The sequence below is a fragment of the Phasianus colchicus genome, chromosome 8, assembly GCF_987193195.1.
Source record: "Phasianus colchicus chromosome 8, bPhaCol1.hap1.1, whole genome shotgun sequence".
NCBI lineage: Eukaryota > Metazoa > Chordata > Aves > Galliformes > Phasianidae > Phasianus > Phasianus colchicus.
This window is the reverse complement of record NC_143443.1, coordinates 6,608,031-6,624,206: the sequence shown is the minus strand read 5'-3', so window position 1 is coordinate 6,624,206 and position 16,176 is coordinate 6,608,031. Positions and strand designations below refer to the sequence as shown.

Sequence of the window (16,176 nt, the reverse complement as noted above, 5' to 3'; positions counted from 1 at the left end):
ATTACACTTTTTGTCACTTTCTATTCTCTGGCACATTACATAACCACCAGCATGAGTGTCCACCAGATCTCTGAAGAAAAAGGACTTCTGACTTCATTTACTTATTGTAGTCACCACAACTTACCAGAACAGAGCCCTCCTCTCTGAAAAGCAAAGTCTCTGCAGCCCCTATGTTCAAAATCTTATACTACTTTTCCACACCTTTCAGCACCAAAAACCACTCCATTTAGGAAAGGCACATTATTTGCTCTTTTACCTTTTTTGCCTCTAAAACCTGGTAGCTTCTGCTTTTCCATGCTTCCTACTCACAAAGAAGTTCTCCACCTGCACAACAGCCACCAGGTCAGACACATCAGTAACAATCACCATCAGTACCTACCGGCTCGCTACCAAGAAACAGACCTCATAACATGGAGAGATGACTTTCCATAATGTTACCAGCACAGTATCATTGAAATGTAGGTCCTAGCTTGCAGCGCTCTTTAAAAAGGTCTTAAAAAATCATTCACGATGTCGTTTCAGAAAAATGCATATAAGATTATTCAAATAAAAACAATATTTATGATTTGATTGATTGTATGCAGTACCCTGGCAGTAGTATCACAGTGGTTTATTTTTATTCCAGATTGGTTTTTACTATAAGAAGTTCCATCGCTATGAAACTAATGCTTGCAACATTGATTTCCATGGCACTGCTTAGAAAGACTCCAGAAGAATAATGTGAATGTCAGGGCGTTTTATGTAGCAGCAGCAACATTCTGCAAGCAGTCTGGGCAGAGGACTTGCTCCGGGTTATTTTGAGTATTATCTGCAATATTCTACCAAAATGAGCAGGGCATCCGTACAGTGAGACGTGGTGAGATTCTGAATAGTCAGAAGGACACCAAGGAACACTCAGCAGAGCGACAATGCACAGCCCAGCAACTTGGGAGCCCCATGTATCATTTTGTCAGTGTGTTGTGCAATAGTTTCAAAGGTAGAAAATTAAATCTTGCATAAAAATAATAATAATAAAAAAAGACCTGACCTGAACCAACAATGCAAGCCAGGAAATTGAGTAAAGGCTTCAGGACCACTACACAGTCCTCCCAAAAGAGCGCTTTGGTATGCCTTAATGTCTCTCTTACAGACAGAGGACAATGTCTCTTGGGATCTTCCTTAATTGTCCAGCATGAGATCAGATCATCAAAGAGCCATTCTAAATGCAATGGACACACAATCCCTGAAAGAGCATCTTGGAAGGAAGAAATATCTTTATTGACGCGTGTTTTCACAGTACAAATATTCTGTATTGAATAGACCAAAAATCTGACCAGGATCCCTTCCGTGGCTTCAACATGGATTTTCAACAGAGATTTTGTTTTGATAGTAGTCCTTTTAAACACAATACTAATCTTCAAGATTAGCAAATAGAGCAGTAGCATCAACAATAAAAACTCTTACTAGATCAAGAAGAATCCTCCAGTTGATCACGCTGCCTGCCCTCAACAAAACTGAGCAAAGAGTCTGGCTACAAGAACGTCAGCCCAAATGCAAAGCATTCAGAACAGCTGCATGAAGCTTTACACTGAGAAAACAGAAATAGTAGCAAGCAATTATTCAGCCAGCCAACTACTGTCACTTCCATGAAGTTGAACAAGCTCCAATACAGGACACCGAGCTTCTGCAAAGAAGATCCAATTGCTCAGGGTTAATCTGTGCCAATAAATGAACTCTCTGGTGTCTGACCACATCCATGTGGTCAGTACTGTTTTAAAATCTCCTTCTTTTTCACAAACAGTTTTATTTTCATGCCTCCTTGCTAAGCTTTCAGAGCAGTAGGAGGAATCCCATTAATGGGAAAGGTCCCTTGAAAAGGTATACTTTGCTGTTTCTCTTGAATGTGCATATTAACTAGGACCCATACTGGGAGAAAAGACAGCAGAAGAAATTGTTTAGAGTTCATGAAAATTAACATTTGGTGTAATTTTGTAGCTATAATTTGCATGTACACAACTTACATAAAAATACATATGGATTAATGCAAATTTTCATACAGAGAAAGATTCACTCTGTGCTCTGCAGAATTAGGGGCAAGGCTGGTGATGAATCATTTTTTTTAATATTCTAGTTTGGGTATATAAATAGCTCTCTGTTTCTAGAATAATTACTACTGGAAAACACAGCTTCTGAAATAATATAAGCCATAATTAACCTTGGCTTCATTAAATCAGAAATAATATATTTTTCAAGTCTTATTTGTAAAGGCAAGCTGATTAATTTAAACGTTTCCCTTTGGAAAAAAAAAAAAAAATCTAATTGAAATGAATTACCTACGTTACTACTTGTCAGATCTCCTGAACTCTGGAAGGCTTCAGCCGGTTCCCGGCTACCTGACCGACTGCCTGCCCCGCTGCCAGGCGAGGGCTCGCTCCTCTCTCAAGAAGCGCCGCGCCGTCCCGCCGCCTGCCCACCTTCGCTCTCTCCGGGTGGCTGCGGAGAGCGACGCTCCGGGCCAGGCGTTGCCTTCTGCCCCGCCGACCCCCCATCCTCCCGCCCGCTCCGGTGCCGGCCGAGCCCCACCGGGCGGGGCCCGTTCTTCTGCCCTGCCCACGCGTGGGCTCCGGTGCGGGCCGCAGCAACGGAGAGCAGGGGCGCCTGCGGACTCGGGAGCGTCGCGGAGCCCCCGGCCCCACCGGCTCTGCCGCTGCTGCCCCCCGCCCATGCCGGGCTGCCCCTGCGCGGCGCTGCACGGCACGGCACAGCGCTGCAGCCGGCGCACCGCACCGTCCTTCTCTTTCCTTGTAAGACAGCGCCAACCCCCGACCGAAGAAAAGTTTCCAAGCGAGCCGCAGGACCGAGACTCCCTCCCCGCTAACAGGACGGACCCTTCTCCCCGCCCGTCTGCGCCGTGCTACCCCGGGGCTCACCTTCCTGCACCGCATGGAAGGGGTTGTTGGCCTCTATGAGCTTGATGGAGTAAGTGATTTTCTCGCTCTGGAGGATGTCGTCATTGAGGTTCAGATCCGACACCGCCTGCTTGAACACCTCGTCGTCCTTGGCAGCATTGCCCTCAAAAATGGCACCTGTGGGGAACAAGGAGGCAGAGGGCTGTGAGGGCTGTGCCCGCTGCCCACCCGGAGCTCCCCTGGCCGTAGTAAGGCCGTACCAGGCTCGCAAGGTGCCAGCGGGGCTGCTCCCCCGACACTGCAGGCCCGGGGAGAGCGACCGCTCCCTCGGAGACGGGATGGGAGCGGGCCTGGGAACGGGAGCAGTCTGTGCTCACGGCGCACCGTTTGCGGCTCTTGGGGCAGCGCTCCGGTCCGGGGCCGAACACCCACACAGACGCGAAGGCTCTGCGGCCGGTCACCTGAACGCTTCCATTTCACTGTCCTGCTTATGCACTTAACATGAAAACATCTGGCGCCGTGCGTTACGTAAGATGCCCTATGCCAAGCATGTGTGTGCACGCACCACTCTTAGTGCCCTGCTCTAGGAGCGATGGATCTGTCGTGCTGGCAACCAAAGCTTTCCCTAGGCTCTGCGAAGCGCTGCCCGGTGCGTGCCGGGGCTGAGAGCCTCCGTGCGCTGCCCCGCACCGCACAGCTCCGCGTACAGCGCTCTCCTGCTGCTCGCCGGAGCGTTCTCCAGGGAGCGAGAAACGCTGCTCGGGCTGAAGTTTGCGCGGGGAGAAGCGACGGTGACGCCGCGCCCCCATCGGAGACGCGCGGCCAGGAAACGGCGAAGCGGGGCTAGCTCATTCTCCCGGCTCGGGCACTTCCCCAGGGCTCTAACCCCGCGGGTCGGCCTAGGGGACAGGTGGCGCGCCGGGCTCCATCCAGCGCTGGGTAGCGCCCCGGGGCCGAAGCCGCCCTGCCCCCGCTGCGGTCAGGGCTGACCCCGTCTCCTTAATGGCTCCGCAATGCTGTCTGCCTTGGCTGCGTCCCCGGGCTCCGGAGGCGCGAGGCGCAGAGCGGAGCCTCCCCGGGCGGCCCGCCGGACCCCGCTCAGCCCTTCCCTTCCCCTCCTCTCCCCTCCCCGGGCCGGCGGGGGACTTTCCGCCCACAGCCGCGGAACTCCCCCAGCCAGGATTGCTCCTGCCCGCCCCCCTCCTGTTTTTTTTTTTTTCCTTCTCATTTCTTTTTCTCCTTTTATTCCCACCCCCAACCCCCCCCCCCTCCCCACACACACAAAGGGGCTGGTGGGAAGGACGGCTCTTCATTCCCCGGCCGTACTCCCGTCTCCTCCCCTACCATCTTCCACAAGTGATCCTCTCCCCCTCTTCGCCTCTAAGCATCCTCATTTCTTTCCTGCTGGTACCTTCCGACACCAGCCAAGAGGTGACTGCAGAGCCTCGCTTGCGCTCTCCAGGCTTCCCGCGGACATTGCCGTGCTCGCTCCCAGAAGCCGCAAAAGTTCACATCAGCCTTTCCTTTGCCTCTCACTCATGCCCCTCTTCCTCCCACCGCCGATCCAGCCTCCTTACTGCCCAGGGGTTTTAATGAGATCTTACTCAAACCACAACAGTTGCGCGCACAGCCACACGCACACGCGCGGAGCCGCCGCAAACCTCGCCTCTCTAACCCTTTCCCAGCCAAGTTCTCCCCTCGCGTTCCGGCTCGGCTGCCACCTGCTATGGCAAGGGACGAAGACCGAGGGATTATCTCCCCGAAAGTTTTCCCTCCTAGCACGTTCAGACGATGCCTCTCTGTGCCCGGGTTCCGGGGGCGGCTGTTTGTTTTCGGCGGCGGGCAGGAAGGAAGGAAGCGTTCCCCACGCGAGCGGCTCCGAGCTCGGTTCCCGGCCCCGCGGGAGACCGCGACGGGGCGCCAGGGGGCCCCTGCCCCATAGCCCGGCCCCGGCGCACAGCTCGCCCTTAGCCCCCAACTTTGCGATCCGGGGGTCCGGATCCTTTCCCCGCACCCTCCTCTCCCGTCTCTCCGCGGAGTTGGGCTCATTCGCTGCCTGAAAGATGACAGTGGTCGAACGAGAAGATCCCTTCATTTATTTATCTACCGCGTCCCTCTCCGCCGCCCCCCCCCACCCCCCGACCAACCCCCCGCGTTCCCTCTCTTACCGATGTGGATGATGGAGTCCGCCCGCACCGAAACGCACTGAAATATCCAGGGGAAAAGCCAGAGCATCAACACTTCCATTTCCAGCCTCTCGCACTGCACATCAGCCCGGGCTCGGCGGAGAGGCAGGCGGGGGAAAAGAAGAAGAAAGGCGCAAGGGCAGGTGGAGCAGGCGGCGCGGGAGGGCGGGATGCCTCGACACCCCCCGTAGAAAAATAATCCCAAATTCGCACGGAACGCAGACGATTCTCCGAGATGGAGGGAAGCGGACGACGCGGAGAGGAGAAGAAAGACGGGGCCGAAACGGCGCGGCGGTAGATCCCGGCTTGGCAGGCGGCGCGACGGAGCCTCCAGCGCTCGGTGTGCGCCGGGGCGCCGGCAGACCGCGAACTGCGGAGCGGCCCCCCCGCCGCCGCCGCCGCCGCCCGCCCCCCGCGCCACGTGACTGCGGAGCCTCGGCGCTCGGTGCCGCCGGGGCACGGCGCGGCGGGGTGCGGGCGGTGGGCGCCCGCGCGGCGCGGAGGGGGACTTGGCGGCTCAGCGACCGAGCGGGAGGGCGCTGCGAAGCGGAGGGGGGGGGACCGGCCGCTGCGAGGCACGGAGGGATACGCTGGGAATGATGTTACGTATCGCGCGCGTACGGCTGCCGGGCTGAGCGGGGCCGGGGCTCCGGGCGCACGGAGGAAAGCGGGGGGCGAGGGGATGCCGGCAGGTAAGGGCGCGGGGTTCGGGCCGGGCTGGAAAGGGGAGATTTTCCCTCCCATCCCCCCCACCGCACTGGGAGCAAAGAGGTGGGGAGAAAAGTGGTGCGGCAAAACCGCTGCTCGGTTCGGTTTGTTCTAGCTTTCAATGAAATCTAATTCATAAATCGGACGTGCTCGGACTCAGAAGACTAATTCATCCCCTAAAACAAACGCATCAGTGATTGCAGGCACCCAAACGTGACGAGCGTCTCAATACGCCAAGGATCCAAAGAAAACAAATTCATTCAGGAGCCCGAACCGTAATTAAAACCGCTGCCAAGAAGAGGAGCCGCGAGCAGGATGTTACCAACGCTATCAAGTTGCTGCGGGGCCGGGGCGACACATACAGAGAACGTCAGCGTTCGGATAACGCGAGGCACGGCCATTCCCGGAGGTCGCCGCCTCGGCAGCGCCGGGCTGCTGCGGCCGGACCTACCCGGGAGGGAGCGGCGTGGCGGCCGGGACGGCGGGCAACGAGCGGGCAGCGAGCGGCGGGGCTGAGCGGAGCAGCTCCGCGCAAACGCGCTCCGCCGCCACCCGCGCTGCCGGGCAAACGCAGCCCGCTTCCACTGCGTGAGCCTCGTCCGGACCCGCCGAACGCTCCGGATACTTCGGATCTGTCGCTCGCCCGAGGGAGTGCTGCAGCGTGTTTATTTAATAGAGAAAGCACAATACGGCAAAACCGCTTAGCGCTGAGGAGCGGCAAACACAGACAGGGTTTACGGTGACTGGGGAGGGCAGGCGGGGAAGGGAACGGCTGGATGGAGCTGGAAGGAGCACTGTTGCTCCTCTCGGGCGCGGGGAGGTTACGGAGCGCCTAGGAGGGGGGAAAGCGGCGGGCAGATAAAAGCCGAAACGCTTTTCGCAAATAAATCACTCGGTAACAGCTCTTACTTACAGTCCCTGCCCTAAATATGCGATTTCACACTGGTCGATGCAGAATGATTAAATACCATTCGCCATATTTCACATAATAAAAACGCTTAATCCCGATAATTGGCTTCTGGGACAAAGATCAATAGAAATGTTCCTTATTTGACTACGTTAGCGAGCCAAAATTAATTCTGATCTACATTTGCTTCAAATCAATATGCACTTAGTGACTTACATGGGCTCTTCAAAAAGTTAAACACCTGTATTGACCACAGTCATATATATGTCAGTAATGAGTCCACATGGGGGGCTTATGGGGAGTGGAGAGGAAGTATTTTCACAGCCTGCTGGGGAAAGTCAATTTATTTGTGTTGGGAACATGCTTTGGGATCCTAGCCATGAAACCTGTAGAAATATATAGCCATGAACCCTGCTATTTATATGCAAGCACCCATATCCCAGTCTGCTATACTCCCAGCACTTGGGAGCAGGCCTGCACAGTTTGCACAGTGGCCCTGACCTCAGCTGGGACTCCTCTGGCTTCTGGATCCATCAGACCCAGAGCTGAACTGCAGCTTCAGTAGCAGCTCCACAAGATGGGCAGTTGTAGCATCAGAACTGTTGCACCTTGCTGCGCCTCATCTAAATCAGGCCTTAGAAAGTTCTTTTTTAATTTGGGTCAGATTACCCAATCCCATTGTTACCCACTGTTCATGCTTAGCCCTTCTTTCCTTCCTTCCCTCCCTACAACAAAGGTACCTATGTTGAATGGGGGAGCCCCATAAAAACGAGCGTTCATTTCAGTTCTGCCATTCACCACTCGGCGGGCGCTGACATTCTGTGGTTGGGTGCATGTTGTTTGGACACAGCGGTCAGCACTAAAAGGCTCATCCATTTGCCAGTATTTGGCATATTAAGAACATTACAAGCAGCCATGATACTCCATCATCACGGTGCAGGGGACAGTTTGTTACACATTACTGCGTAAGGCACCGCTAGATTTACAGCACCCACAAAAGAAAGGCCTCTCATTCCAAATACCAAATAAATATCCAACTCAAGCAATAGTAACTATTCAAAGATCAGCTCCTTGGCAACAGATGCAATTCTATGCACATCTCTAACAGCTATATTACCTTTGCAAAGCACTGTGGTGATTTTAAGCTAACCTATCATGAGGTATCACTCTGCTCGTTTCTGTTGTCAGAGTGAATGTGGAATGAAACTTGTACCAAGAGAGTTTTGCTACCAGCAGAGAATGTGTTGGACAAACCTCTGTGAACTACATCGCAATTGGAAATGCTCACCTTTTTAGGCCTGCACAGTGCCATTCAGAGCTTGGCTTAGCTCTGTTCCTCCCTGCTGCATATTCTGAAAGGCAGCTCCAGAACTACAGCTGCAGAAAATGCCTGCACGGGAAAAATCCCTGATGTTTGCTAAGCATATACCACAGGATGAATAAAGCTGCTCCCTAAGCAAGTGATCTGCAAGACCAGAAACCTGAGAATTTTACTGGATCACTGCCTATGCTTAGAACACATGGGATGCCTTTAAGATGCACAGAGTGGCCCAAGTTGGAAGGGACCTCAAGGGTCATAAATCTCCAACCCCCCTGCCACATGCAGAGACACCAACCTCCATATCTAATACTAGATCAGGCTGCCCAGGGCCCCATTCAAACTGGCCCTGGAACACCTGCAGGGCTGGGGCATCACAGCCTATTTGGGCAGCCTGTGCCAGCACTCTCATAGTAAAGAACCTCCCCTGATATCCAACCTAAATCTTCCCTCCCTCAACTTAAAACCATTTCCCTTGTCCTTGTCAACCTTGTCCATTATCCCCTTGTCAACATTTCTCCTGTCTTTTTCTAACCACCCATCTGCTATAGCTAAGCTAAGACTTCCCCATGTAAAAAGTTAGAAATCAAAGTTCTTAAAATGGGGTAAGAAGCATTAGAGGCTAATTACGGGAAAACAGAAAAAAGATTCAGGGTGTCTGTAGCCCAGCCAGGGGAAACAACCTTCTCTGAAGACACCCCTACAGTTTTATCAAGAACCTTTAACTCCAGCAGAGGGAAGAAAGGGTGCTCGCTGGGAGTAGGAGAGATTCTCCAGTCCCCCTTACAGCACAAATCCATAACAGCCAGTGCATTTGTACTTAGCCAAGGTAAAAGCTAGATATAAATGTATGTTTTAAGAGCTATGTGAGTGCATGTAGCAATGATTATTATTTCCTCTGAAAGTGAAATGAACTCCTTTTCTGTATCTGTTACACATGTGTCAGCTGATCAGACTGTAGGGTCACAACAATTGAAAAAGATTATTGAAAAGATTCTATACACAACATAGTAATACTCAGTCTCCTTCCCCAGTAGCCAAGAGAAGGTCTGTAGTTAGCACAAAAAAAAAAAATTAATTCAATTTTAGAGTAAGAAATTTAATAACTCTGCTTTTCTTTGGAAACAATAATTAAAAAAACCTCAAATCTGTGATTGTTTGCTAAGTGTTCAGATTTTTGTGTTTAAAGTCATTTGATCATCATTCTCTTGCAGTGACAGCCCAAGATTTCAATAGTTTACTGAAATTTCCTTTAGCTTACGGAAACCTTTTTTTCCTGCTTTCATGGTTGATAGCACAGTATGATAACCTTCCAGGAGTAATGGACTTGAGTGTCTGTGCAAGAAGGGGTTGCTGAATTATAAAGCTCTTTGCAGGTATGCTGTTTGATTGGGATCGAGTTAATTTTCTTCACAGTAGTTCATATGGTGCTATGGTTTGGGATTTGCAATGACAACGTGCTCATAACACACCGACCTTTTAGCTGCAGAGGAGTGCTAACACTGAGTCAAGGACTTTGCTTCTCACTCTGCCCTGCCAGCAAGGAGGCTTGGGGGTATGCAAACAACTGGGAGACAACACAGTGAGGACAGCTGAGCCCAACTGACCAAAGGAGTATCTCATAGCACACAGCATCATGCTCAGCAGTGAAACTGCAAGGAGTTGGATGGCAGTGAGCAACTGCATTTTGTATCGCTTGCTTTTGTTTTAGACATTCCTGTTCTTTTTGACTTCTTTTGTTTGTTTGGATTTTTTTATTGTTGTAGTTCCTTTGTTTTGTTGCTGTTTGTTGCTTCTTCCTCAATGAACTGTCTTTACCTCAGCTCACACATTTTCTAACTTTTGCCCTTCCAGTTCTCTTCCCCCCATCCTCTGGAGAAAAGTAAGCAGTATATGGTACTCTGCTGCCTACTGGGGTTAAACCACAACTGCAGGACAGCTGACATTCTAGATTAACTTGTCGTGTACCCACTAACAATCTGAAACTTTGCTACAGTCAACCCTATTTGAATTGATATGCCTTTTAACATGCCATGAAGAAGGCAAAGCACTATTAGTCTCAGATTTCTACTGATTTAATTCAGTAGAGTACACACAGCCTATATTTGTTTTAATTCATGCTTATGTTTGCTTAATTCTATTATTCAATACTTGTTGCATCTCGATAAGACTCATATCTACATCCCCACTCTTCCAATTGTGCCTTTCCATGCCCTATTTTTCCTTAGCAGGCATTTTCTTTACAATATATGAGAGCCTTCATAGGCTTTCCCAACCTTCCTCATTTTCCTGGTTGTGTAAATACGGTTATTTTAGTCCCAGACAAGTTGTATCAGTGTTGGTAAATTTAACTTGTCTTGGCATTTCTTCTGAATAAGTAGAAGAAACTCAAAAGGAATCTACTTATTCACACCATCTCACTACAACCGCTAGGTATCCTGGAGAGAGCTCTAAAACACAGATGGACAAATTTTTTTGTCACAACCACTGGAGATGCAAGTATAACTCGTACTCATGAGAAAAATATTTTCTTCTTCATTTCTAAGCAAGGCTCTTGTCATTATATCCACTGGACACTGACTGGAAAAGGCTAAGTTCTGTAAGCTGGTTTTATGAGCTGGGCTCTTTTTCTAAAAAATTCACGATCTGAAACAAAGTAAGTACAACTGGCATCTCAGTTACAGTACAAGTCCATAAAGACGTAAGCTTCTCAAGGAAAAATGTTCATTAGTTATTCATAATTTAACGGTACCTACATCAAGATAAATCTCTGAACTTGGCAAGCATCTAAGAGAGAAATACTACAAATTTATCTACAAAAGAGATATAATCCTCTCTAAAGAATTCCTGCTTCTATTAGGGCAGACAGGAAAGCAGAAATGATTGTGTCCATTGTCCAAGTCATTAAAAGTTGCTTCATGTTGAAATGTCTGCAGTGAGCAGGATGTCTGGTCTCATAAGCTACCTTTCATGAATACAAAGACATTGCTAAAGCAGTTGTCCTTCTGTCTTCATAGCAACCCAAAGAGATAGGCAAGTACAAAAAGGAAAACCAAAACCAGAAAACCCCCAGATCTCTTGTATAATCACCATAAATGTGTACTGACTGATCTCACACCTTCTCACGTAACAGGTCAGGAATGGCACCTGTGTTGTACAGATAATTCACTGTGAACACATCTCCCAGTGCCTACTATTACAAAACCTAACACTTAACTCTAAGAACATATCCTTCCTTTGTTGGGATTGATTGAAACCAAAGGGTGGGTATACTTGCCAAAGGAAATAGCAAATTACCAGAAGTTGTCCTGCAGTTCACTTCCTTTAGAGCCTGGAAAAGTCATACTCTTCTGCTTCTCACTTCACCCATCTAGACAGTAACAAAACCAGTAAAGCAGATGCTGCTGCATGGCATGGCAGACAGTGAGAAAAGACTGAACAGATACATTTGAAAAGTTGTGCCCTCCAGCCAAGTAATGGTAACTGATCTTGTGTTTGTTCCTACTTCATTGTCAAAGCCACAGAGGAGCCATGAAAGCAGAAGGATGTTGCTACAAAGCAGGAATTTGAATGCTGGCCTTTGCTGCATCTCAGCCAAAGAAGGACCTTTCAATTGCACTAACTCAGCCCTCTGCTATCACTAAATACTGATGCAGTTTGTATGTGCAGAGTCCTTTAAAAGCCTCACAGTGAGAAGTACTCTAAATGGAAAGTAATTTTATATTTAAGAATACCTGATCTTTCTCAACAGTCCAATCTAAAACATATTATATTTAATGACTGTTTCACAATGGGCCACTTCTTCCAGCTAGTAGGTTCTCTTTATTGACCTGCAGTGCTGTGCCATGGAGTGTATTTTTTTTTCCAGCTTGCTATTGCAACATCTATTTTGCAGCCATTTGTACAAACAAGTACATATTTGACTCCATTAACATTAATGGTAGCCACACACACACAGAGCAGGGGAGAATACATTCTCCCAGGGATCTGTGTCCTCTCTTCAGGAAAAATTTGCCACTCATGGAATTCATAATTCAAACTCACATTTCCAGGAATGTATGAAATGAAGATTTTATAACAGACACATCGGTTTGACTCTCATGGTATGTCTGACTTCAAAATTTACTGTAGTAAACTTTATTGCAAATCTGGGTGGGGGCGCATTCAAACCAACCACTGTGATAATCTGTCATTGTACAGAATAACATTTAATACATTTTCAGCTTCCCCAGATGGGATTTTTTTTTTTTTTTTAACAGTTCCATCCCGCAGTTGGAGCAAAGGGGTGACAATTCCTGGGCTCCATTCCCACCAGAGTCACCAATTCATTTCATGACTAATCGAGTGGACTGTTGCATGAACATTGTATTCAGTTCTCAGTTTAAGGAGGAACAAGAACATCAAGTTCCTTTCCTTAGTTACTGCCCTTGGTCAGCTGTCCTACTTCTCCAGGAGGTGTAGAGGAGACACGGTAGGTTTATTTTTGGCAGGTCAAACAGTGAATTTCAAGTATTTTCAAGTCTGTGAATCATACACTAAATACAAAGTTTTCCTCACATTTTAAATAATTTCAATCAGAAAACGTTTCATGTGGTCCTTGGGACCAGCCCATTCCACGTAGTTGAGTATGGATGCAAATGTCCAATATCCAAACTTCTTTGCTGATCTGAATGACAGGACTTCAACTGTTCAGTGACTTTTGTTTTTGTTTCATGTTTCATCTTGTATGAGAGGGGGAAAAACAAAAAAAACCACTTCTACTGAAAGGGATAAGGAAAGCTCTACAGATGAGACCATCTAGAACTACAAGAAGTTTGGGTGGTTCCATCTATCTTTCAGAGACCTGAGCTAGGTCTCCTACCTGAGATAGGGATGTCCTGGTGACTGGCTGTTGGGGAAGGAGTGGGAAAGAATATATTTCTAATTTGAGGAAAAAGAACAACCACCTTCCAATATGTCTATTAGGGCCTGGTGAAAAAAAAGGAGAGAAGAGAAAAACATACCACTTCTGTCCTACTGCTAGGTTGCATAAAGCGCTTGTGTGCATGAAAGGAGAAGTTGCAATCTAAGTCAACTTTCCCTGTGTCATTCCAGTTCATCCCAGGTTGATTTTCTGTGGGTGTTTTTATGATACTCACTCAAAAGCAGCTATTTCCATGAACATACCTACCTATGAACACACCCAGTCACTCACAAGATTTCCAGTGGTTTAAGTCACAAGAGCCCCATCTTAATGGTGCATCATTCCTTCCCATCTCTGTTCCTTCATCACCTGTTACTTCCCACTTACAGAGCCACAGTATAGGGTTTGTGTGTATAAAGGTGTATATAAAGTATACAGGTAAGCCAGGACCATGTGGCTTTGTAGCACTCCATTTAGGATTGCCACACTATACACAAGTCTAAATCACACAAATAAACATGCACAGAAAATTAAAAAACTCCAATACAATTCAGTTCCTCGTACACAGCACCAAAAAGCACTGGAACCAACAGCCTTGTGTTATTGATTCCCATTAGAAATGAACTTCAAATTATTAGTCTACACATTTCTCACTTGACTCACCAGTTCTGAATGAATATTAAAAAAGCCTCAAAGTTTTTTTTCTGGTCTTCTGACAACTCAAAGATATTGGGACAAAGGGTTTATGCAAAGTGCAGGGATGATAAAAAGCAGGTAGCACCTTAAGAAACTCCCAAGTTCATTAATGATTTTCATAATATCATATCAACACCATATCTTTTGTTCTTTCTGGTGCTGTATTACACAACAATATATTACACTACAGCTGTATGCTACCCAGCTGAATGCAATTTAAATAGCTTTGTTTTTACAGTGCTGTATTTATCACACATGACCATATCATGCAACACTGATTTTTAAGCAACGGCACTGATTAGGAGTCTTATTTTCAAAATGCTGTTAGGATTCAGCTTTTAGATTAGTACTGTAAGACCAAATTTGAATTGTGTTCCCCAGCAACAATCCTTTCTTTACAGATTATATTACAGAACTACAAGTAATACTGCTGACTTAAACACGTAATGCAAATTTACACCACCATGATTTCAGTGATGTGAGCTTTTAGCTCTTCACACACAATAGGCTTCAGAATTATTATTTGGAAATACAAACTTTTTTTTTTTTTTTTTTTTTAAATTTCCTCACTAGTTTTCCCTGAAAGATAAGTTTATTAAATTGAATGTGACCATTCACAGCATACCTAGGTAGGGATTTCTACTCCCTGCAAACACAGGCATGTTCTTCACATACTGCTCTGAGTCATGCAAGACTCTACGAGGAAGGAAGCAAACCACTCCTGGAAGAACATTTTACGTTAAATAAATTATACACTGGAGAAAAAAAAAATTCAACATCAAACACAAAGCATATGTTTGCAGCTCCAATTCAAAAGCCACACTTGAAGGTATAGAATCATTACAATAGGATTTTCACACTCTCAAACAGTCCTCCAGATATAACAACAGCAAGCCATTGATTGACCAGTTTCCCCAGGGTGCCACTTACTACATCCAGAAGTAACTATTGAATATTTCCTCAAAACTCCCATGCTGCTTGGGCTTTTTCCTCATACTTCCAACAGCTCTCAAGTTGGTTAAAATCTCCTGGTTCTCTTATTACTCTGTCAGCTGAATCTCAGTTTGCAAAATGGGTTTGTTGCAGTCATGCACAAAGACCATCCTGCTCTGGTTCTAGTTTATTTCTGCTGGGAAGCCTGAATGCATCACAAAATCTTTGTTTCACTCAGTATTACAAGCACCCAGATTACAAAAACCATAAGTACACAGTGGCCTTTACATCATGCATTACAATAAAGGGAGATTGTTTTTCTGAGCTTTAACTCTTTGTCTTTGGAGCATTACCTCTAAATTGCTATTAGTTACTTGTGCTTTTGATGGACTTGTCATTACAGACAAATTATATTTTACTTTCTGCAGCAGTTTGTTCAGAGAGCTTACAGTCTGCCATGTAACTGAGGCATATTAAATAAAGCGGGTTCCCCTTCTTGAAAGGGAAGATTTGAAAAGGGAAGATTGGTCAGGCGCTGGAACGGGCTGCCAGGGAGGAGGTTGAGTCACTGTCCCTGGAGGTGTTCAGGAAACATTTCGATGTTACTGAGGGACGTGATTTAGTGGAGAAGTACTGGGGCTAGGTAGACAGTTGGGCTAGATGATCTTGGAGGTCTTTTTCAACCTTGGTAATTCTATAATTTAGTCAGGCTTCAAATCAATCCGGCACAAACACCAATTTAAGGTGCACCTTATGTCATTCCACTAGATACTGTATTTTACCAAGTAAAATACATTTAGGAGAGCTAGGAGACATAACAGGATTTGCCAACATTAAGTCCAGTTGTTTCATCCAAAATTCTCTTTCCAGCTCGCACTTGTGGATTCCTAATTAAACCCATGGCTGCTCTACTACCTTCATCTATGTCAATAGAATTACTGTAACACAGCTTGCAGAAAAGGGCACAGGAGGTCCAGTAGCAATTGCTATAGCCCTCCTGAATCCTGAAAACCCTTTGCATTTAGTTTGAGTCCATACGACAGTGACCTCCCCTCCCTCAACACAGGGCCAAATCAAAACCTGCACACAATAAGAGGAGAATCAAATCAAATTGAATTAGGATTATCACAGTGCAACTGCCACTTCTCCACAGATCCCTTGTCTCATGGTAGGTCAGAGCAACTGACCAGCTGAGAAACTCAGAGGAACGTAATTACTCTCTGCACTGTTACACTTTGAAAATCTGTGGGGTAGATTTGCTTCAGCTATTTGATCTTCTCCCACTGCTCTGTTACCACCTACCTGGCTTTCTTTTGAAAGCTCAGAAGTTTTCTATACTACAAAACAAGCTAGCAAACACCTTAGCAATATACGCAAAATAGCCTCTTAATACATACGTGAACCCTCACATCTCTCTAAATTCCACACTGAACAAAATTGCTATTATATTAAAGAACGGTTCTAATAGAACATGTCCCTGCAAAACTATGCTTCTTTCTACATTATATCAATTCAGTTACATCCTCTCCATTAAAAAAATAAACCTGACAGGCATACGTAATTATTAACTGCTGTACTTGATTCAACAGGCAGATGGGTTTCCCACAGCTCTTTTCACTCCAACACGCCCAAGACAC

The 16,176-nt window shown here is 47.0% G+C and overlaps 1 protein-coding gene across 8 annotated transcripts in view; it reads right to left on the bottom strand.

Annotated features, from left to right (window-relative positions):
* The window catches only part of GRID1 (glutamate ionotropic receptor delta type subunit 1), a 574,706-nt gene that overhangs the window by 507,886 nt on the left and 50,644 nt on the right, over nt 1-16,176 (bottom strand). For 5 of the 8 annotated variants that reach the window (XM_090144806.1, XM_031602451.2, XM_090144795.1 and 2 more), the window contains exons 1-2: nt 5,057-5,460; nt 2,910-3,065 (exon numbers count right to left, since the gene is read on the bottom strand). In XM_090144806.1, the coding sequence (XP_090000932.1) occupies nt 2,910-3,065; nt 5,057-5,135 (235 nt within the window). In that variant the 5' untranslated portion in view covers nt 5,136-5,460. Of the gene's footprint in view, nt 1-2,909; nt 3,066-3,148; nt 3,613-4,299; nt 4,704-5,056; nt 5,461-16,176 lie in introns of those variants that run through there. The other 3 variants (XM_090144798.1, XM_090144799.1, XM_090144797.1) reach the window with 3 other exon arrangements.